The 24,865-nt window shown below is 39.5% G+C and overlaps 1 protein-coding gene across 1 annotated transcript in view; it reads left to right on the top strand.

The window, feature by feature from the left end:
• The window catches only part of LOC123307179 (nephrin-like), a 98,832-nt gene that overhangs the window by 59,702 nt on the left and 14,265 nt on the right, over positions 1–24,865 (top strand). Inside the window, exons 8-9 of the mRNA XM_044889396.1 lie at positions 11,931–12,061; positions 23,688–23,847. Of these exons, the coding sequence (XP_044745331.1) occupies positions 11,931–12,061; positions 23,688–23,847 (291 nt within the window). The remainder of the gene's footprint in view (positions 1–11,930; positions 12,062–23,687; positions 23,848–24,865) is intronic.

The following is a 24,865-nucleotide window of genomic DNA, read 5'->3' as shown; positions in this document are numbered from 1 at the left end:
AGAGTTTCTTCGTTGACACAACGGTTTGCAACGCTCGCCTCCTTCAAATTCAGCTTGAGCAAACTCATGAGGTGCAAATTAGCACTCAGACAATAAGAAATCGCCTCAGAGAATATGATTTAAGGCCTCGTGTCGCGGCAAGAGGCCCAGCTCTTACCCCAGCCCATCGAAGGGCGCGCTTGGATTTTGCTAGAGAGCATATCCATTGGGAAGAGGCCGATTGGGAAAGAGTTCTCTTCACAGATGAGTCTAGATTCTGCCTCTACCATTGTGATCGACGTTCCCTTGTATACAGACGTCCACATGAAAGATATGCTCAGTGCAATTTCCTGAATACTACTGGTTTCGGGGGAGGATTGATTATGGTATGGGGTGGAATGTCTTTGACTGCTCGCACAGACCTAGTGATCATTGATAATGGAGCTATGAATGCTGATAAGTATATAAGGAACATTCTTGAAGAGCATGTAGTGCCAATTGCCCCATACATTGGTGAAAATTTCATTTTTATGGACGATAATGCCAGACCCCATCGTCGCGCATCGTTCAGGAGTACCTTGAAGAGGTTGAAGTCTCTCGAATGGAATGGCCAGCAAGAAGTCCAGATCTCAATCCGATTGAGCAGGTTTGGGATAACCCCAATAGAAGGCTGTGAAGTTCAGAAAATCATCCAGCTGCTCTTAATGACTTAGGAATCTAACTCGGAGAAATCTGGAAAGGATTAGAACAGAACATTTTAAGATCACTCATTATGAGTATGAACCGTCGTTGCCGAGCTGTAATTAACGCAAGGGGTGGAAATACCAAGTATTAAATCACTTATCAGCATTTCAGTATTTTGAAAATTGTTCATTTCTCTTCTTTCACATAAGATTCAGTGAAATCCTGTATTTTTCTTCTATTTAATGTGTCTTGTTTCGTTCAAAACCTTCCCGAGAGAACATAAAAAATAAGTTATAAAGTCAATGTAGAGTTAACTTTCATTAAAATTGAGATTTTCAGAATGTGCGTTAATTTTTTTGCTCAGTGTATATCCCAACACATAACACATGAAAGTGTTATGGCTTCCTTAGAAACATCAATAAATATTCCATACCAAAGAACGCCAATCAGCTCAATCCTTTCAGAACTAAGTTAGACATATTGGATCCATCCAAACTACAACTACATCATATCTCAGCATCAAACACGCTGTTCCTTTTCGAAAAATGTCGATCTTACCCCCCTCGTAGCAACACCCCCGACCTGCTTTAATTAAAAGTCATGCCTAAAAGTTGTATCAGTTTGATCGCTCCGCCGAATCTCAGATTCCCTCATTTCCATACGTTCCAGGGCCTGGCGAGGATCCAAGTCTCCCGCTTCATTCTACTCCGATCCTAATCTGGATTATAAAGGTTCTGATGGGATCGGCATGTCCATCTTTATCGACATACGGCATCCAGTTCCCTGAGGTGGCTATAATCTGACAGTCGGGGGATGAGCCGCCTCAATTTTCTCCACACTCTCGGGACACAATTTTTCCAAATCGAATTGTCCCTCCTTCTTGTATCGATTGTTTTAGTTCGTCGTCATCGAATTAGCGTTGGAGGATCGGGAATCGAATTCCGGGAAGGTTAATATGGCGGTGATAATTTCGAAAGGCGGTTCCAAGCGGGAAATGAACCTCGCAAAAAAGACGCTGGAAATCGAGCATGCTTAGACTTCAGGAGTAATAATCGTACTTCTAAATGAGATACATATTTTGAAAGAGCAACTCTTCTAGTAATCAATCTCGAAATTTCAGCGACATTGGTGCAACCGTTCGGTCTTGAGAAAGTTTTAACTGACCCCATCTTTTTGGGAATTTGTCGAAGGTCATATTTGGAGTAATGTATCTACCAAGAAAATTATCGTAGATCAAAATATGATACATATTCTGAAAGGGCAACTCTTCTTGTGATAAATTTCAAAATTTCATCCTTCTCGGCAAAACCATTCGGTCGTGAGGAAATTTTAACTGACCCCATCTTTTCGAAATTTTTCGAAAGTCAACTTTTGAGTCGATTTTCTTCTAGGAAAATCATCGTAGATTGGAATGTTCATATTCTGAAAGAGCAACTCTTCTTGTGATAAATCTCAAGATTCCATCCATCTTGGTGCAACTGTTTGGTCTTGACGAATTCTCAAGTGAAATTTTCAAATTTTGAAAAATGTCATTTCCAAGATGAAAATCTAAGCTGAGGGGGTTAGGCTTTCGAAATTGCTCGCAATAGATTCAGCGTGTTCGAAAGCCTATATTTTCTTACCGAAATTTCCAATATCTGACCCTGTTTAGGAGAAAATATTTCTTTTTGTTTTTTCACTTTTCATTTTCGAGTTGACTGGAGCTCTCTCGAGTGCAATTCTCTATTGAATCATCAACTCATTGGTTTTCTAGTATCTTAGAAAGAATCTATGCACTCCATATCCTAAGACAGTGATAGAACATTCTGATTTCCATCAGACAGAGTGGAAAATAGGTCATTTTAGGGGTGTCTAACCCCTTGCTCATTTTTGACCCAAAAAAATAAGATTTTCGATATCGAGTTTTTGTGATAGGATGGAAGCCTAGACAACGATCATTATATATCTGGAAATCCCATTCCGATCAGACGAATAGAAGAGGATCTGCGATAGCAGATTGAAATTTGCAAGTTTTAACTGAACCCAACTTTTTGGGTATTTTTCGAAGGTCAACTTTCGAGTAGTTTTTCTTCCAGGAAAATTATCGTAGATCTAAAAGTGATACATATTCTGAAAGGGCAATTCTTCTTGTGATAAATCTCGAAATTTTATCGAGTTCGGCCCAACCGTTTGGTCTTGACGAATTTTTTCATCTACCTTCGTTAAGATTTTTGCTGAAATGGCATAATTCAAAAACTGCAAATTTCGTTCTGCTATAACTGCTGTTATATTCCTCCGATTTAATTGAGATCTCCGGTTCTACAATGAGAGTTGCACAAAAACTCGTTTTTGATAATCTCGATTCTTTGTGTCAAAAATGAGCAAGGGGTTAAATAACCTATTTGCATCGCTCTCTAAAAATCAGGGTGCCCTAGGATATGGAGTGCATACAGTAGAGCTTCGGACATCTGGAACTACTCAATAGACCGCACTTGTCTCTTAGAAGAGCATCCAAACTTTAGAACTTGCCACCAGACGCTTTCTCCTAGAGCTTTGAATGGCAAACCTCCAAGTGCCACATGAATTAACTTTCTCGTTCTACACTCTATTGATCCACAATACTTTCCGTATTGAGGTTCAAGCTGCTATACTTTCAGTTAAAAAAGGTTATTTTTGGTCTGAAAATAAAACCAGAGAATCCTCAAGTTCATAGCTACCTATACTGCGAAAGAAATTCTTATACCAGAATGTCAAATGTGGACGCAGTGTCGAATTCAAGCTCATTTATCACTTACCAACGTGTTAATTCCTCAGGAATCATCTTCTTCTTAATCATTCTTCAACCCTCTTCAGCGCCACATGATAATTACAACCTATTTGTCAATTTTCGTTTGTGATATTATTATGATAATAGGAGAACAATGCGTCCCCTTCAAATTAACACTAGATGCCGTGTAAACCGATGATTTATCATCGTATACGTTGGATAAAATAATTGTACTTTCCTGTCGGAATACGCCATATATTCGTTTAATTAGTGTTCTGAGGCTAACACGCAAATGAGAATTTTTCCCATCATGTATGAGTTAACGTGACACGTCAAATAATCAGTTTCAAGATGATGAACACGTGTTTTCGAAAATGGCATGTTGATAACATGCTCCAACCGACATGATGAAACTGGAAGGGCTAGGGACCTTGAACTGATGGGTACAAGGGCACTGCAGATAGACGAGTATGAGCTATAAAGATATTATGGATAATATATTAGAGCGAGTAAAAAGTAACGCAAAAAATTAATATGCTTCACCTTAACATCTTAGAAACAGAGGTTGAAAGGGATGTAGTCTCCTCGTATATTTTTTTTCTGGAATACAGGTTGAAATTATGAAATTAAAATCTTCAAATTCAACCAGAGATATTCTTCTCTGTTACTGCTGGTTTCTTGACCGTAACTTGTTCACATCTGCAGATACGTGAGGCTTGAAACAAATTTGTTCCCGAAAAAAGTAGTAACAGCTGAAGGGATTCATTATAAAAATGAGGAAATATTGGATACAAATAGAAGTCAATATCTCAGTCCCACTATATAGGCATAAAGAATCATTTATCAGTGGGATATTCCCATCTCATTCTTTTCAATGTTGAAAATTATCAATCTATATTAAAAGTGAAATCATTCATTCGAAATTTGGGACAATCGCTATGCGAAAGAACCCCTAGGTACCATTCTAATCTGCAGAATGAAAAATCCCATCGCGAAAACGTAATCCTTGAGATATGGATATCGAATCCTGGAAATTTTTCGATCACCGTCGGGATCATAATAATCTTCCTTGTAAATCCTGATTCCACGGTCCTAATACGTCGCGCCGGATGAAAATTTCTCAATTAGACATCCGGGGCGTAAAATTAAAATCACAAACCGTAGAATTGAGATTAATAAATCGGTCGGAAAATGTTCTCCCCGAGCCATTCGAGGAAGTTCTATCCGGGCCCCCCCACCTGAACAGGGAAATGGAGAACCCTTTAGGTGAGTTTATTGATCCTTCGGCAAAGTTGCAACTTCAGCCCAATCCGTCAAGGCCTGCCCGAGAGAAGAAAAATATATTTTAAAAGCCCCCAGCGCGCAATTTGCAGGGACAAATAAAAGTTTCATATTACGCCAACAAAGTTCCGCTTCCCGTATTTAGAAGAGATTCGAATAAACAAAAACCGAACATTCTTCAAATATGACGACAAATATTTAGACGAACTTCTGTGTCCCTCCATCAATATTCATCCCGATATGTAGACAGTTAACGAGACTTTTCGTTATGTTGTCAGGTAAATATCTTCCGTAAGGGAAAAAACGAAAACTGATCGTAATTCTGATTGAAGAGGGTGCGCAAAAATGAAGTGAGTCGTTATCGGGGAAAATAACAAGATATCTGCGACACGGCTGTTTTCAATTCAACGCAGCTTAAAGACAAAATCCAATTCCACTTAACCTACCATAAAAAAAATAACTACGCCTCTGTGAAGATGTGAATATCGAAACAGCCAGAAAATTGCTCAACTTTTCAAAAAAGCTCAATATTTTTCAATAGTTGGGGAGCCCAAGAGAATAATTCGGGTTTTACTCAAGCCTGTCAGATAATAATAAATAAGAAGAGAAACCTTGGAACCTGTAAAGTACCTTTGCCAAAAATAAGACCTGTATACAGGGTGAGTTACGAAAGCGCTGAAGGGCTACACAAAAAAAAATCCAAATGTACAATTCCGACTTGCAAGTGGGAATTCTGAGATACAAGTCGGAATTCTGAGATACAAGTCGGAATTCTGAGATACAAGTCGGAATTCTGAGTTACAAGTCGGAATTCTGAGATACAAGTCAGAATTCTGAGATAAAAGTCGGAATTCCGACTTGTAAGTCGGAATTTTGAGATGCAAGGCAGAAGGAGGGCTAAAATAGGTTTAATGACTTTTGTTTTTTTGCATTTGATCCGTGAATGTGCATATATGGATACTACAGATATATTATATATTATCATATTATCCTGATTCCCCGTAGGTTACGACGAACCCCTCAGGGGGCTTGTCAGAATCAATAACATCCGTTAAAACTTTTGAAAGAAAACAGATAGAGTATAGGCGTAGGTTAAGGGTCTGAATGTGCCTTAAATGCCTTAAATGAGACAAATCTGCTCTACGGAGGGCATTTTGCTCACATGATTCGGCAACAATCGAATGCAACATAGCATTCGACCAATTCTAGCCCCACTACTGTCCTGCATCTCAGAATTCTGTCTTGTATCTCAGAATTCCGACTTGTAACTCAGAATTCCGACTTGCAAGTCGGAATTCCGACTTGTATCTCAGAATTCCGACTTGCAAGTCGGAATTCTGAGATACAGGTATCTCAGAATTCTTACTTGTATCTCAGAATTCCGACTTGTATCTCAGAATTCCGACTTGTGTCTCAGAATTCCGACTTGTATCTCAGAATTCCGACTTGTATCTCAGAATTCCGACTTGTATCTCAGAATTACGACTTGTATCTCAGAATTACGACTTGTAACTCAGAATTCTGACTTAGCAAGTCGGAATTATACATTTGGATTATTTTTTTTGTGTGGCCCTTCAGCGCTTTCGTATTACGAGCTTTCGTAAATTTTTCCTATGTTCAAAAGTTTTCGAGATATATGGCGATGAATGTACATTTGACTGGGATTCTACATTGACCTTGCCCTTTCGCACTCATCGCTCTCTAGCACGAAAATGGTTGAGAGTATGTAAAATTGCTTCAAACAAAAGTTGTAAAGAATTCAAATATGTATCTACAGCTTTTGTAATGAATACAAGAACTATTGAAAGTACAGGAAGAGAGATATTATGAAAAAATGGATTGTTACCATTTTCAAACTATGAGATTAAGAAATAAAGACCAAATCTGGTCTCATCTTTAAAGAGTCAGATCTCCATAAATGCGTGTTCCAGTGCTCATGTTCGACTGCCCAACGATTATTGACTCTCTACACAATCGCAGGTGCTTGGCGCATCTATCTTCTTGCCCTCAAATTGAAACTAAGCCACCTATTCCAGATTGTTTGACCAGGAACTATCCTACCGTTAGTTTGTTGGAATAAGATGATGCTGTGAAGTATCCGTGTAGTAGCCGATCTTGTGCGACTATTGTAGCTCCATGAGTATATGCAGCATTTGTACGATAGTGAGCTGACGCTCTACTAACTACACTTTGCGATATCCGGAGACGGTTAGTAACTGTTCGTGGAGTTGAACCATCGTTTAACTAACGCACTCAGAAGGTGCTGAGCTACTTCCCTTGAGTTTGCGGCAACCTCAACAAAGCTTCCAGAGGGTATCCAGGACCTTTTGAAATATTCAGCAGACGTGTAATGCAGGGAAATGAAAGAGAAAGCTGATGAAACGACGTTTCAATTCGCCCTCAAACAACGCCGCATAACCCACATCCGAAATTCCCACGGTAAATTGAGATCATCGTGGGGCATCACTTCGGCATCTACCCGTGTAAAAAGCCTCCTTCAATTTGGAGCAGGTGGGTGTGTTCCAGGTCCCCCCGCACCCTCCCTCGCCCCCTCGGCACCGGTAAAAAGGTAGCGGAGGCCGTTCGCCCGTAGGCGACGTCGCTTTCATTTACATAAAACGCGAAGTATTACGCGGTTTTTCATTATGGCGGACGACGCCGCCGACGTCTCACCGACCGGTTCGACGGAAGGTACGAGGCAGATATTACTACGTAAGCCGGCGGGGATTTCGATCCCTACGAGGCGGCAAACAATTCCGACGGCCCCCAAGTGGAAGATTTGCGCGAAATCGTCAAGCTGTTTCGCAAATCGTCCTCTCGCTCGATTCCGTATTAGCGCACTCAATGCTTCCGTCATTTCTTTTCTATTTGTTGATTTCCGCTGGGAGGTTTGGAGTACGTTGTGAGTTGGCCGATAGAGTCTGCGCCATCCCCATGGACGCTGGAGGGAGGAGGATGGAGCGTGTGGTTGAAGATGATCTTTCTCCCTATAGTAGGATCCTTCATTTCTCTTCGATCCTAAAAAAACCGATAAAGTAATTGGTTAAAACATTACGGAAGGAACAGACCCTGGATCTGGAGCTAAGGTCAAACGCCTTAAAGCTGGTTTAAAAGTTAAGCCATTTGCTCAAACTGACAGTTGGACGCCGTGCCTACACGTTGCATTGTGCTTGCACAAACTGCCAGTTTGCGCAAAAGGCTTGAGCATATAAAATAGCCTTCAGGCTCGCTTGCAGCACCTTTCAAGCAGAAAAACTCCCAATTGAAAGATGTGTCGAGATACACACTCAAAGAACTAACAGCCAAACTTCAACGAAAACTCTGAGGTGCCATATCATAAATTCAAAACAGGTATGGGAGTGTTGAATAAAACTATTTTTAAAGACGAACAACAAACCCTTCAAGAAAGATGTCTATAAGTTGCTACTGCAGATTGCACTGTGGAGGAATTTTTGAGGTGCATACAGATTACTCTGACGTGACGTGGGCCAACGTCATCATGCGCATGATTCAAAAATTCAACATAGGTTTTGCGCGGAAGCGTTCAAATTGTTTTGACGTGACGTGGACGTGCATTCCTAAGTCAGAGTCTTCTGTATGCACCTTTATTGTGTAACATAAGGGTTAGAAGATCCAATTCACAATTTTACTTCAGGTAGATTACACTTGTATCTACTTTATTTGAAATAAGGCTATGACCTTAGCCTTGCAGCTTTCACACTCCTCTCCAGAGAAACATTCACTTATCCCAGATATCGAATGATTAAGCTCTATTGGAACCCTTTCCGATTTTCTTATGTTGGTGGTTGGACCAGGTCTGCTCCTCGGCTTCCAGATGTTCTGTTTCCTCCTCGTCTCCTTGGTGTGGATTGGATTCCTGATCTCCCCCCAGCTTCTTCTTGAAGTGGATGGTGTTCTTTCCCATGTTCTTCTGATTTTCCTTTTTTTTTTTGGTGTAGCAGGGGGAAAATCTGCAAAACAGACGAACACACCCTCTCCTGAGGGGGAACAGTGTGGGGATTCTCACTCTCTGAGCTCGAGACCCACTTAAAACCCTTAACTGCTTCTTTATAGGTTCCGGGCATTTTGCCTATTAACCAGTTGACTCTTATGGTTTCTGGACTCTCACACGATCATAGTCGTGTTGATATTTGTATGCTGCCTATAGCTTTTATAGGTTAAGCTCTTCTTTGGTTACTTAAAATCCTTAACTGATCTCTCGGTCTTCGGTGGTAGGTTTTTGACCTTCTAGCTTCTTCTGTTGGATCATAGTCGACTAATCTTCGTAGTTCCTCATTTGTTTGGCTTTGTCGAATATCCTTTCCGCCTTTCTCTTCATAAATTCTGTAACTGGTTCCCATTCCAAGTCCTTGTAGATTTGTTTGTTCCTAACAAACCAGGGTACGTCCATCGCCATTCTAAGGAGTTTATTCTCAGTGGCCTGTATTTTCTTGATGTGGGTCTTGGCTGCGAAGCCCCATGCCGCCGATCCATATGTTAGTTGTGGTCGCGCAATTGTTTTAATCATCGTCAACTTGATGTTCTTATTCATATAACTTCTTCTGCCTATAAGTGGATAAAGTTTACTCATTGCGGCTTTTGTTTTATCAACTGCACATTTGATGTGGTTTTTCCATGTAAGTCCTCTGTTAAGCGTCACTCCTAGGTATGTTGCTTCATTTTTCCATTCAACCTCTTCTCCATCAACTTCAAGGTTTTCTTGATTGATTTTCCCATTGTCGCCGTCCCTAACAGTACCTCTTCATGCATGACTATATTTTCGGCCAATTGAATCATCAGGCCTCTAGATGAAATAGACAATTGGGATGGTTTATATCTTTCAACGTCCATTGTCCCCTGGTTTGTTCCTCGAGATCTCTGTATTTTGGAATCTTAGCTAATACTGGATGAAAATCCATAATTGAAACAGAATCTGTATGGTAATTGTACTAAGGATACTTTTTTGACCTTGGAAGTTGGTATTTTATTGCCAATTCTCGGTGTGAAATCTTGGCAACAGCATCATGCCTATCTTGTGCTTCGTGCTCACGAACTTCTGGCATCCCCCAGGGTTATGCTGAATGGTTCCACGTGTCGCACAGTATAACGATAGCTATCGTCCGCCACTGAGGCGCCCTTGGCGATGTATGTCATATAGGCCCTCGTTGGAATCACTTGATCCTGGATGGCAAGGATGAAGCCCTCCCTCTTGGGTAACAACCAGTAGTTCGACGCAGATATGATCTCATCAACCATGTAAAGGTTTGCCAATCAGTTTCTGCATTTTACTCTCTATGTTAAGGAAATATGTTGTCCTGCAATTTCCTGAGACATACAGATGTACAAAATCAGCAATTCCTGGACCACTAAGATGTCGTGGCAGGTCTGTTCGTTCTATTGAGCTCGAAATGAATGTATGTTGATAAATAAAGTATAATTTTTTTTGTTTTACCGGCGATATATTGCGTGATGTATATTTTAGTTAAAATCTGATACCGAATCTGTTCAGACTATGAGTCAGTACGCCTCTGGCTCTCTCTCTGTCCTCCTTCAAACTTGAGACTGCCTTATTAGCGGGGCGAAACTGAAACAATAAACTTTACAACCACCGAAACTTTATTTGCTCCTGATTTATACCTTTCCTAATTGAAATCTACTGCTTTGATATTCGTTTGACTCCGGAGTTTTAGTCTTCACTCCCCTACTAATGAGACAGGAGAGAAACGCTAGTACGACAAACCCTGCACTTTCTTCTTCTGGGAATTCGCCGGCAGGGCTTGGCTGGTGTTTGTTATTTCGATAGTGAATAGATCGGTAAATGAGAAAATAGCAATGGATCGCCTGGAAATACAGTCGTCCTTCGATATCGATAGAATTGATCAACAAGTTCTGATTGTTAATTCACATGTTTTCACTCCTCAGCTGAAGAAGAACGTCAAAACTTCAGAATAAATAAGACTCTTTACCAGCCAAAAACAATGTATTACTTACGAAGTAAAAACACTGCAATCAGTTATTTCCCTCTTATCTTTCAGATTATTCGGAAAGCTTCAAGAGCTTCTTAGCAAGTTTCGTACTTACAATATGTTAAGAACTGCAAAATCGGAGATTCAAACTTTCATAACTCAACAGATAATGCAGCTGAACTCTTGCAATAATGATTATTGTAAGTTCAATTATTTCTTCAAGTTTCGTGGGTCCAGCACAAATATTTCCTGGACTCTGTATCTTAAAGGTGAAAGTTTAGATGAGAGTTGTTTTAGCTTCTGTCAATTAATTTCAACAACGGCTAATAAGTACATGCCTTTCAATTTTTTAAATAATGAATCGAAAAAAGTGATATTTCGAAATATCGTCACCTGAACCTTGGTTAAAGTTCATGAAATCGTAAAAATTCCGACCTACCAAAACGAGCCAATACGAAAAAGGAAAGAAAAACCACAATGGAAACCGATCAAGCCAAACGAAACACTTCAAAGAACATGCCTAATTGGAAAATTATCTCGGAATTCTCCCCCAACATTTCCATCCGCCAGAAATGGTTAATAAATCCAATGTTATCACACAAAAAGGTGTTTTGAACCGCGCAAAAGCCCGAGGATGTATATTAAGCGGGAACAAAATTATTCGGGAATAAAAATCAAGGAAAACGCCCGTATTTACTAGGGCCTCTTACTCATAACACTAAAAGCCCTTCATCGCGTTTTAAATATTCACATCTTGCCCTTTATGAAACCAACGGACCTGCTGCTAAGTCGGTCAGGACCGGATTCAGCAGGTGGAGAATCGGAAATGTTTGTGTCATCTACCTGAGCTTCTCTTGAATGATGTAAACGCAGAACCCTTGGCGGAATTTTTTTTCTTTTACAATTGTCATTACATAATCGACGTTCGAAACTATTGGGCGAAGTTCACGGTTGCAATTAGAGCTCCCATTTAAAAAGAACCATGATTTTAGCTATGGGAATTCCTAATAAAATAATCCATATTAAGGGACTTATCTTTTTTTTTTAATTTCACCCTTCACCTAATATTTTCGATCGTAGAATGCGGTGGTAAATTATCGATCACTTTATATGGGAAACCCTGCATCCAACAATCAATCCAATGACCAAATTCTGAACTTTCATCGAACAGACGTGTAGAAATCAAGGACATAATAGAAAATCCCGCCTATCTTTGAGGATAACCAAAGTCCGAGACTTTTCATCATTTCTATTCTTCTTCTTTTTTTTTCCAGATCCGCCTCAAGTTCAGCTGAAACTGGGCACCACCCTCAACCCAGACAATATCAAAGAGGGAGACGACGTGTACTTCGAGTGCAATATCAGGGCTAATCCAAAAGAACACAAAATTACCTGGTATCACGACGTAAGTAAATTCGAACAATCCGAACTCTGACCGACTTTACCTTTGATCATTCTCTTTATACGTTCCTTTCTCTAATGAACAAACATTTGCCTGCTCTCCTTGTTGTCAATAAGAGCTCATCGTTAATTACTGCTCCTTTCGGACTTGCTTCTTGTTTATGGGGGCGGTGTTTTGTGTGTACAAGTTAGGATCTCAAAGCTTCGGTTCGGGAACATATTTCGTCTACTCTAACTAATGAGTCGACGGAAACCTGTTGGATGAATGAGTGACGGCACTTCTTGCCCTGTTGACAGCAATTTTTAGGTGGGAAGTTCAACTTTCTTCTTTACACCATTGATAATTTTTTTATAGGTCCAAATCGCAGGAAATATTTGATCGATTCAATCAAAAAAGGTTTGAGTTTAGGGCATGATAGCCTGCGTACAATATGGAAATCCGCGAGATCATATATAGGGTGTCCCAACTTCGATGCTCACGATAGCACCTCAGGAACTATAAGACTCTTCAAGGATCCATCTCTTTTTTCAAAATAATTATAAGGGGTGAGTCTTTGTCCCGGACAAATATTTGAACAGTAGATTCTTGAGGTCAAAAGAAACACTTTTTTCCTTTACCTTTTTCGCCTGCTCTCACAGACCTAGTGGTCGTTGATAATGGAGCTATGAATGCTGATAAGTATATAAGGAACATTCTTGAAGACCATGTAGTGCCATCTGCCCCATACATTGGTGAAAATTTCATTTTTATGGACGATAATGCCAGACCCCATCGTCGCGCATCGTTCAGGAGTACCTTGAATAGGTTGAAGTCTCTCGAATGGAATGGCCAGCAAGAAGTCCAGATCTCAATCCGATTGAGCAGGTTTGGGGCAACCCCAATAGAAGGCTGAGAAGTTCAGAAAATCATCCAGCTACTCTTAATGACTTAGGAATCTAACTCGGAGAAATCTGGGAAGGATTAGATCAGAACATTTTATGATCACTCATTATGAGTATGAACCGTCGTTGCCGAGCTGTAATTAACGCAAGGGATGGAAATACCAAGTATTAAATCACTTATCAGCATTTCAGTATTTTGAAAATTGTTCATTTCTCTTCTTTCACATAAGATTCAGTGAAATCCTGAATTTTTCTTCCACTTAATGTGTCTTGTTTCGTTCAAAACCTTCCCGAGAGAACATAAAAAATAAGTTATAGAGTCAATGTAGGGTTAACTTTTATTAAAATTGAGATTTTCAGAATGTGCGTTAATTTTTTTGCGCAGTGTAGTATAGGAAAAAGTGTTTCTTTTGACCTCATGAATCTACTCTTGAAATATTTGTACGAGTCAAAGACCCTGTATGAATCTTATATATTCGACTTAATCTACCTCGAATTCGTCCTTTGTTTCGATTCAATTCATGTGAATTCTTCAGGAAATTGAAACTTTCAGATTATTTGTCATTTTTATATGATACGTATTATTATTAGAAAAAGATTACACAATAGACACAAAATGAACTGAATATCTAAATAAATGTCTATGTATGTGATCCGTTACGAGTATCACATACAATATTTATTTATTTATTTATTTATTTATTTATTTATTTATTTATTTATTATACATTTAGGTTGCGAACAGTACCAATGTACCAATAAAGCAACCACAAATTACAGGAAAACATAGTCGAATTCACAGTATAAATATGATTAGTGATTTACTGAAAAAAATGTTGAGTAATTTTTCGAATATCTCAAACATACAGCAAGATATAGCGAAATATTCGAAACAGGGATTTTCAGAATCGCCCTGCAACTCCAGAAAGAATCAAGTTATCCATGATCTGGTTCCTAAGATCTAATCATCTTGAAAAAGGAGATCGGGGTTCTTTGAAGTCTTATAGTTCTCAAGATGCTATCAGTGATCATCGAATTTGGTACACGCTGTAGGATATCTATTGAATTGATGTGGCCGATACTTGATGAAAATCCATAATTGGAAATTTTATGAAATACACATTAAATGCTGTAGCTGTGCTTAGATCGTCACAAACCTCTTGCGATCGTCCTTTTTCTGCCCTGAAATCTTTATTTTTCGGTAGGACCGCGTGGACAGGTGAGTTATACCACCCAGACGCCATCAGTCGACCTCGAAACTTTTAACTTCCGCCGCAATATATGAACGCGGAAGAAATCTGCATGGACGGCAGAACGAAAGAAAACCCTGGGTACAAATGTCTCCCAAGGGCTGCCCCCGCTGCTTTATTCCCGTCCACTCACGTCCGTCCTGCGGTCCAAAAAGTTTTGTTTATTTATTTTTAATTAGGGTGCAGTCGACCCTCGTTGCCTCCGAATTGAGACGTTCGCAGGTTGCCGTGGAATAGCCTACCTAGGGCGCCGGAACCGACATTAAAAGGTAATTTGTTCCGGGGATACAGAAACTTTTCTGTTCTGCGAATTTATGGCGATTTAATAACTCCTCGCGTTAGGCGAGCGGTTGTTGCAGAGAGCAAAAAGCTTTCATCCGTTGCGAGATCATGGCTCATTCGCTCGATGTTCGATCCCCGGGGGATTCGTCTGTGGTCAGTGATTGCAGGTACGCGGATGATGAAGGATGCGACTAAATGTGTGCCTTCGAATGAACAGTCAAAGGGCATTCATACGTTCGTTCGATGGAATCATTCGAGATCTCATCAAGAGACAGCGAGTCTCTGGGTATAATTATAACCTCAACGTTCTCAACATCGTCAAACATGTGCCTTTCTTTATTATTCCGAATCAGTAGCAAATATCAAGCTGATTCCTAAGGGTGTTTGTTTGGAATTACAGGGAAACTCTTTGTGTATGGATATAACTCATTATCCAGGACAATTTTGGCCTTTCCAAGCATCTCCACTGAAGTATCTGCTAGGTTCACCCTGTGTACATCTAGCAGTTTCAGAGGTGGCTATCAAGACAGCACTTAGAGCCTGGGAACGGTAACGATGGCGTGGTGGTGGATTGTTTAGGGGACAGTCGAGGGCTCTCATGATGGTGAAGGATGAAAATGCATCCCTTCTCCATAGAGGGGACCGTGCTGGCACCACCTTCTGGTTTGATGAAACCTACAGGGTCATTGCTTCTAGATCTACAGTTTACAATTCTACACCTTCTTGTCTTCTTGTGCCTTAAGGTCCAAAAAACAAGTAAAAGAAACGGACTTACTGGTTGCTCCTTGGTCCCAGAGTGAAGAAGCACTGATGCCCTCTTATGTTTCTTATGGTGAGAGGTACTCCTCTTTTTCTACTTGTGGCATTTTTGTCGGCGTTTGAGGGTGTGGGTATCTTCAACTATAAACAGATAAGCAATGAGCCAAAAGGCCTTGCCTCAGCCTGAAGGAGGTACCGTACGTAGAAGAAGAATAATTGGTTTCGTGCCACAGTGCGAAGCCTCTACAGATATTGAATTGATGTGGCCGATCTTATTCTTCTTCTACGTGCGGTGCCCCACTGGGATGTACTGAGGCCTCGTGACCCATTGTTCGTCCGCTTGTAGTTGGAGAGACTCAAACTCTGTCATATGCTGACAAAAACGCCACAAGTCGAAAGAGAGGAGTCTCTCTCACTATAGAAGTTATGGGTGTTGTGTTTCCTAGGGGGTCTTTCTTAAGTCTTTAAGATTGCTGCAGAAGAACAGAATGTGTTCAACCGTTTCATCCGTGCTCTTGCACCAGCGACACAGGGAAAAGCTAGTCGATCCCATTCTATTAAAGTATTCATTAAACAAATGGCCAGTCATTGCTCCAGTCACTAGACTCAGTTGTTTCCTCCCACGAGCTAAGAGTTTTTCGACCTCAGGCACTGAGGATGTGGCCGATACTCAATGAACATCCATAATCAAATCACATGGTTTTCACATGAATGATTTTTTTAACCACTTCACGTGTTTCACCATCATGATGGCATCTTCAGGTTCTTCTTCTGCGTGCAGAAGAGGCATTGTGGCTCATTGTTCATCCGCCTTCAGTTGGAGGGCCTCCCACGCTGAGAGATGCCAACTGAAATGCCACGAGTCGACTGAGAGGAGTCCCTTTCACTATTTGACCGGTCTACACTACTCGTGCTCGTGCTCGCCCGTCTTAAACTTGTATAGTAGGCTGGTGTGGCTTGTCTGACTCGCGGCCTTGTTCGTTTCATCATTGTTCACATTATCTCAGATGCTTGTCGAGCTTTGACTCGCGAGGATCAGCGAAACTACTCAAACTATATTACTCGCAAGCCACTGTAGTGTGAACGGCCTTACGAATATTGGATCTTGGATTAGTGAAGGTAATACAGCATTACCTTAACTACCTAAAGATGACAGGAGGCCAATATAAGCGGTTCAAGAATATACTGCATCAATCCCCAAAATCAGTAAATGCCAATCTTAACTGTCTAGCGTTAGACAGATCACAGTGGAGGTCTTTGGTCCACAGCTATAATGGAGGCTCGAGAAGAATAGAGCGGCGGCCAGATCTGGTTGGTGACTATCCATGCCCAGAGTGTGGAAGGATCTGTAGGCCACGGTTGGGTCTTTTCAGTCACAGGAGGGCACACAGTCGATTTTTTAGTCTTTTTGTAGATTAATTGTCGGTAACGAGATTCAGCAATGAAAAGAAAGATGCTCTAGTGATAACGCTCTTATATTGGTAACAAAAACCTATCCTGGAGAAAATCATTCAATTAGTTATGCCAATATGCATTCGAACTACCTCATATACTGAGGAGAAAGGCATATATAACAGTTGGTCATCATCTACCTACAATACAGCTTGTTTAATTCCATTTCGTCTGTACCCGCTTTTATTGGAAAACCCTTCAGTAAGTTTGTAATGACGCAAGAAAAGCTTGGAGTCTATAATCCCCTAACCGTCCTTGAAAACTCCAACCGCATCATCACATCGAAAAAGAATAAAATTCGTAGAACCACCTAATCCACAAAAGGAATCGAACGTCCAGAAAGATCCTTCGGAAACTTCGCAAACCGCATCGGCCGTCTTGGGGATCGCCACGTTAACAGTTGGCCGACCTTCGCCGCCGTAACCGTGGAGAATTGTCGCCAGAATAAATATCCGCGGTAATCCTATCAACTCACGTCTCCTGAAAAGGAACTAAATGAATAGGTCCGGGATGTAGACAAACATCGGTAGCGGTGAGCCGTACCCGACGATTCCCACTCTACGGGATAATGGGAGAGCCGGTTCCTGGGAAACAGGAGGTCTGTGCGACGACGTATATTCTGTTTGAACGGCGTATATCAAAGAATCTTCATTAGGCCGTTTTGCTCGTGAAACATTAATCGACATCAGATGGGTCCGCTAATTGGGTCGGATGAGAATGGGCAGGATGAATTGCCCAATCGATATTTCGGAAACGAAGAACGCGACGCGAATTTCAATTTCTGCTGTATTAAAAACGGCACAAAAGGGAACTGTCAAATCGCAACTTGTGGATGAGCATTTTGATTCAAGCTATGACTTTGACGTGTCTATAGTCTATACTCTATAGCGTCTGTGGCTTGGTGGTTAAAGCGTCGGCTTAGTATACCGCAAGGTACTGAGTTCGATCCCGGGCTAGAGAAGAAATTTTCTAGTCGATACTGGTACGGGCCATCATTCACTGTTGGGTTAGCAACAGCAATTAACAGTGCTGTACATGAAGTGGTGTAAGGACGAAGTAACAAAGCCTACACAGAACAACTGGTTATCCAAACTCGTACAAACAAGCTCACAGAGCTCCTGAGAGTTCCTATGAAGAATCAGGATAGTAATATAATATGATAGTAGTATCGGACGCCTCCTTTCGCCAATCAGTGCGCCGAATGGTCCAATGGTTTAGCTTACAAGACCATCGATGCATCTCAGCTGCAAATCTTCTCTAACTAAGGAACACAGTTATAATAATAAGAGGAAAATTTGAGAGAACCCTTTGCGATTCAATTCAAGATGGCCTCAGAATTATTGAGGAATGGTACTTGTTGGTGGGGCTAAATATTAACGCTACCAAGACCATTCATTGCTGTATCCCGGGAATGAATCTACAAAAAGACGAAAAAAGGGAAAAACAAAAAGAAAAGAAAGAGAAAAGAAAAAAGAAAAAAAACCAAGACCACAGTCATACGATTAACCAGAAAAAGAAACCAGCTTCGAAACCCATCCATCTGAATGGAGACGTTAAGAATTGGAAGTCTGAAGCTAAATATCTCAAATAAACCCTAGATATTATGTTTATGGAGATGAGCATATTGAGATTGCTGGTGCTGCTAGTAAAGCAATAAAGGTCTTGATAGCAGTCAGAAATCTAGCAGGTAAAACTTGGGGATGTAATCCAAAAATACTGCGATGGATGTGTCATGCTTATGAGACCAGTAATCACTTATGGGGCTTATAGTCTGGCCAAGACAAGTTAGAGCAATACAAGGAAAACCCTCGATTCAAGGGCTAGCTATTGTTTGGATCATTGGAGCTATGATATCGTGCCCAATCAGCTCTTAGCCCATCTGGAGGTGAACAAGGTGATGGGCATGGTAACTGACCAGATAATCACAAGAACCAGCAAGGACGGGACCTTCATTTTTCTGATTCCAAGCAGAGATTAATGGCTTTGTCACAATGAACTCAATTTACAAGGATCTTGTTGCTTTACTGATGGCTCAAGAACCTCTGGAGCCGGAGTCTACAGCCGTAGACCGCTGACCGAGCACAGTGTTAGTCTGGGCAGGTTAACGACAGCATTTTAGGCTAAAATTTTCGCCATTAACCAATGCGACAACCATCCTATTTGACATGGGTTGGTCGGGTACTCAAGCTATCATCAAAACTCTCGTAGCTGACGAATGTTATTCAGCACAGGTACTAGAAAGCAGATCTAACCTCTCCAAATTGGGAAGTCACAACATACTGCAATTTATTTGGGTACCTGAACACTCAGGCTTCAGAGGCAACGAGTTTTCGGATGCTCTAGCTCGAGAAGGTGCAACCTCAGCTTTTATTGGTCCGGAACCTACTGCAGGAATTTCTAATTCCTCAATCAGGAAACGAAACAATAGCTGGATAAGGCAGAGGGTCCTGGAATATTGGCACAACCGTTTTAGACTGCGTCACTCGCACAGCGCCATCTCAGTGCCTCCCAGTCTATATACCAACAAATGGCTAGGCTTTTCTAGAATCAGTCTGAGATCTAGGACGGTGGTTTTCACGCAGGCTCAGAGCTAATGGCCCAAACTCAGTATCGTCAATGAATCCCTCTATAGAGGAGGAAGAAGTTATTGAGCACATCTTCTGTGACTGCCCGGTAACAGACAAGGTCAGACTTGGAGTCTTTAGCTCTCTCATGCAGAATCTAGACGAAGTCAAAAATCACTCCCTGTGACATCATCTCCTTCATGAGTCAGAGAAGACTGGAGAGAGGAGTTTACCTCTCTGAGCATGCTGTTCGCGGTGGCAAGTTTGGTGGGTCCTACCAACACGCCCAACAATGTGTTACACCCTTCAAAATCTAGAAACTAAAGAAATGAATGACGCTTATTCGGTTCCTACATAATTCAAAGATATTGGACGAAAAAAATATCAGATACTAGAACGAAGTTACCAATGGTTCTAGATAACAACTATCAAACTCGTATTATTCTGTTCTACATCTGTCAAATTACAGACAATCGTTTTTCAAACCATAAAAATTATTTTCCTCGGAATTTAAAGCTATCAACGATTATTAAAATCGAAAATTTCGCGTTTCTGCCTCGAGTACCTACTAAAGGTCTAAATAATCGTTTTGCAAGTGTAAAGTTTTTCTACGTTATAATATTCAGATATTCGCGAGGAATCACAGCGAAAAGTACGTATTTCCATCTTCATTCATCCCCGAAAGCGCCATAACTCCGGTTTAAGTGTTTCCTGGGCGAAATACACATTTGATACAGGTTTATTTTCATCGTTAAGACTTGTCTCATGAGCAATAATTGAACAAGCTTTATGAACCATAAAACAGGGATTACACGCAATCTTTATATCATGCCATAAAGATGGTGGGGCTTCTTTCTCCCACGCCGAAATGCCTTCGCTGGGGGTGTCGTTATTATCATCGCTGAAAGAGGGCCTTATCGCGATAGATTGTGACTCTGTCCCACCCACATAATTAGAAAGTTCTTGAGGAGTATACGACGATACCTCCTGATTTTTTATGACCGCTATTATGGCCAATTTGATGGGGCTTTTGTTTTAAAATTTGTTTTCGAATTGGGCACTCTTCTTGATCAACTGACTGAATTGGGATTAGCAACTTTGAACATTTTACTAAAATATCAAATTAGTACCACCATAAAGGTGTATTAGTTTGCTTTCCAGAACACATCAAATAATGAAAAAAAAACTGAGGTCGTAATTCGAATTGGAATTCATTTAGGACCAATGAAACTGGACACCCGAATCTGTAGGTCCGAATTTAATCCGAGTGGATATGCCAGAAGTGCATCTACATAATCAAAGTTACAATAATTAATTAATTTTGGATTCGAAATTAATCTGCCCGATGGAATAGTTCAAATCGCGAAATGATTAATTAAACTGTATTCTAGACCTGTCACGGAGATTCGGACCTGCGGAATCTGTTGGTCGAATTTCGTGGCGGAGGGGTGTTTCCCGCCAATGTTTCCAAAAATACTGACCGTCAGGACCGTCTTCAGGAAGGGTCTGAGAACGACGCGTATTTCTTGTCTTTTTTCTTTCTTAGAATTAGATTTATTTCTCAACTACACCTTCTATAGGCCACAATTAATGTTGAAAAACTATAGGCACAGAAGCTTTAACACTTCAGGAAAAGCTTTTCGGTATAGGTATGCCAGTTTATGCATGATTCCTCCATATGGAATTGTTAAGGACAGGGAGAAACATGGGGATTTTGTAGTTTGTAGCTGTTGGAGAGAATATTTTGAAGCTTGCACTTTGTGATCTCTCTTTGTGTTTGATCCTGATCTTTTTTGTAGTTGTATTGTTTAATGTCATTGAGCCTGAAGATGGGATGCATCTGAGTCATCCCGAAACCGGTAGTGGTTTCTTGAATAAAATTGTGAGAGAGAGACCTCTCTTGTTTATTTCTTCGTCCTATTTTCGAAAACTCACACAATGGATACACTTTTTCATTTGAGAAACATGAGGAATTTGAAGTCTGGGTTTTCAATCGCCTGAATATTATTTAAAATTACCAGTTATACAGCGCGTATTATAAACTTTATCGAGATAATTTGTGTTAATAGCACATTGTTAACGATGAGTAACAAACAACGTTAATGATGTCGGTAAATTTCATATGTTGATTTCTGGCCGTATCTGTTCGAATATTTTGCAATAAACATTTTCATTTCCAAGCAGTAAATCAGAATGGTGATTTATGTACACAAATACAGGGTTTTATATTTTATTTTACTAAAGTTGGAAAGTGGTGCCTTGAAGCCTCACTTTGGTATTGGTTTAATACCTCAATTCCCACCTTCCAGAAGTTAACAACACCGTTGAGAAAGTGGCACACATGTAAAAACATTTAAAGGGTGATTTCTGGTTGAAAAGGATGAGTCTTTGACTCGTACAAAGATTTTAACAGTAGATTATTGATGTCAAAAGAAGAACTTTTTTCCTTTACCATTTTTCCCCAATCGGCTCGGTTTAAAAGATACAGGCTGTTGAAAAACCATAAAAAAATGTTATTTTAGTTCTATCCCACGAATGGATTTCAGGATATTGGCGAATCCAAATATCTAGACGCCCTCTGCCGACTGAATTACGAAACTACTTTGTCAGTACTGCAAAGTAAAAACAAGTTTTGTTCCTTATGGTTTTTCTTATCTCACGATGTCCAACAAAGGATTATAATTATTATTTGGAGAAGTTATATTGGGGTTATTGTGTGGATTTCTGAATGGAAATATTGATTCCGAAAAAATATTGGAAAAGGTATTTATACCAGTGCTTTCAACTGGCAGGAGTTAGGTTAAACGATCTTTGCTAGAGTTTTCTGCTAAATACAATTTCATAATTTTCATACTTCCAAATGAATGCTTTTTCTCATTTGTAGAACTTGTTCCATGAGCTGAATCATATTTATACCTATATCATAACATTGAATTGAAATACTTTAAATAGAAAAATAGAAACTTCACAAACTCAGTATATGCTACCTCAACATTATTAGCTAGGTTTAATTCAAGAAAGAATCTGTGAAATAAAAGGATTTTGTGTTTAGGTACAGTGGATCACCAATATCATCGCTCTATTTTATTCTACAATTCATCCCCTTCAAATGAAGTATTTCCAAAAAATGTTGATCTTTCTTTACGAAACTAAATGAATCAATTCACTTCCGATAAATATCTTGATTTACTAGAAAAACTCTGTTAGGCCATACAAATCTCAAAAAGAGTACTGACAAACGTCAAAGTTTATCTTCATTTCGCAGCACCCTCAACGGTAATTGGATTCGCGAATAGTTTTTCATGTAAATCATGAATCTTCTGTTAAAATATTTGTGCGAGTCAAAGCTTCACTTCCTGTATATACCCTTTCATGGGTATTCTAGTTGTGGTACAGCCGAACCAGAGAAAAAAATTCAATAACCATCTATTCAGTTTTTTCATATAAAACAGTTCTTTCTCACATCACTCAAAAATGTTTTCTCCAATCAAAACCCCTGTAATCAATGTTCCATAAAGTTTTCCTGTATTTGAACAATTAATTTTATGATTCCCCTCCATAACCTCGTTGCTAATTGCAATTTCGTCATATACGCATGTAATAATATCCCAAAAAAAAAACTCCAATTCACACATCGAATAGCGCCATCAAATGAGTTAACGTTTGGAGTGACTGAGTCGACCCTGCGAATTTAATTAAAGCCGCGAAAGAGGATTCGTGCTCTAGATTCGGCTGAAATATCACGAAATGAAATCGTAAATTCAAATCAATGAAAACTTGATGTTATAAAACAAGTGATATTGCCGGAAATATAAATGCAGGTGATTTGAACGATATGCTTGTTACTGTGCTCTGAAATTATAAGTGGAAGCGGGTCGTAGCCAATAAAGTTGATTTGCGGGTAGCATTCGGTATGGTATTAACCGATATTATGACGATGGTTTAAAGGGAAAATTACACGATTAAGATTGTAACTTTTGAACCTCAACTACGCTGAAGAACAGGGGGATAATTGGAATTTTATTTATTCTGGAACTTCTTGGATAGCTTGTTCTTGCAAACTTTCACTGTGGAGTATATTATTTCATGCAATTTGACTGATAGTGTTCGTGAAGTTCTGTTTTCTTCAGGGAAATAGCTTATAATGGTCATGGGAAGATCAATACTGTTTTTTCCTTCCCTACTTCTATCAGTACCGCATCAGAAAGAAGATAAAGATGAAAAGACCTCAAGATCTTCGCTCAAGCTCAAAATGAGTAAAAAATACTCATAGGTGGTGAAGACTCCCTAAAACAAACTGAGGTTCATATCCTTACCTCAACGTGATACTTTTGTTCATTTAAAAATGAAAAAATAATTAACTTGTTATGATAAGACGAAGTGAACCCATTGTTTTTTTCTTTTTTCATTATTCCTAGTACAATAGACCATTTTTTTCTAGGGAGAATTGGTGACACAGAACATGTCATCTGGAATCATTATCAGCACTCATAGTTTAGTGCTACAGAGTGTGACAAGAAAGCAGAGTGGAGAGTACAGCTGTGTGGCCTCCAATTCAAGGGGGGAAAGATCTAGTGTTCCTGTAAAATTGAGAGTGAGATGTGAGTAGAAATTTTGTCATATTTTCAACATTCAATATTAGGTTTTGGTATTTCTGAGACGAGAGATCGATGCACTGACTGTCAAATAAGGAACAAAATATTTCACGTTCACGAAATTAAATGAATGCATAAACGTACTGAATTAATATATGAGAAAATAAGAAAGTTTCAGTTTGAATTTCATTTTCATTTAATATATGATTGGCAGTAGATCGGACAAATTTCACAAAAACATTGAAAATAATCTAAGGATCTGGTAATTTTGTTTCGATTTTCATTTGTTTCTATTATATACTATGATGTACATATATGTATATCATCCTTTTTATATTGAACATAAAATTCTTGGAGACAAATGAAAATTGGTTATTCTTTCAACATATCTCACCAATATTGCGATCATCTCCACGAATTTCCATACTGTCTACCTTTTCTTGGGTTTTCTCTTTGTTGCTGGCATGTTAGAACTTAAAAACTCCAACTTCGAATACTTACATTTTTTCAGGATGTTCTCTGCTGACTTTGTTTTTACATAGAGTGTCCCCTATATTTCAACAGCATTTCAAGCAATAGCATCAGAAGTTTTTTAAGGAAATCTGTCGAGACTTTTACGAATTTTCTAGTTCAACTTCTATCAGACAACTTGAAATATAATTTTCTTTATTTTGGGATTTGTTGAACCCTGTATACAGGGTGATTCTTTGACTAGTACAAATATTTAACAGTATAGATTCTTGAGGTCAAAAGAAACATTTTTTTCCTTTACCATATTTTCCGAATTGACTCGGTTTAAAAGATACAGGCTGTTGAATAACCATAAAAAAAGATATTTTCAGTTCTATCCCACAAACGGTTTCATCCAATGAAATGAATTTCGGAATATAGTTTTTCATTAATTTGATGAATCTTTTTCGAACACAAGATATCACCCACGTCTTCCAGTTTTCTCATTATGGCCATTACGTGCCATAAAAATACCAAAAGTTCAAAGAACCCAAATCTTGAATCTAATTTGGAC

The sequence above is a fragment of the Coccinella septempunctata genome, chromosome 2 (genome assembly GCF_907165205.1).
Source record: "Coccinella septempunctata chromosome 2, icCocSept1.1, whole genome shotgun sequence".
Lineage (NCBI taxonomy): Eukaryota > Metazoa > Arthropoda > Insecta > Coleoptera > Coccinellidae > Coccinella > Coccinella septempunctata.
The sequence above is the reverse complement of the archived record's forward strand: the minus strand, read 5'-3'. Positions and strand labels throughout refer to the sequence as shown.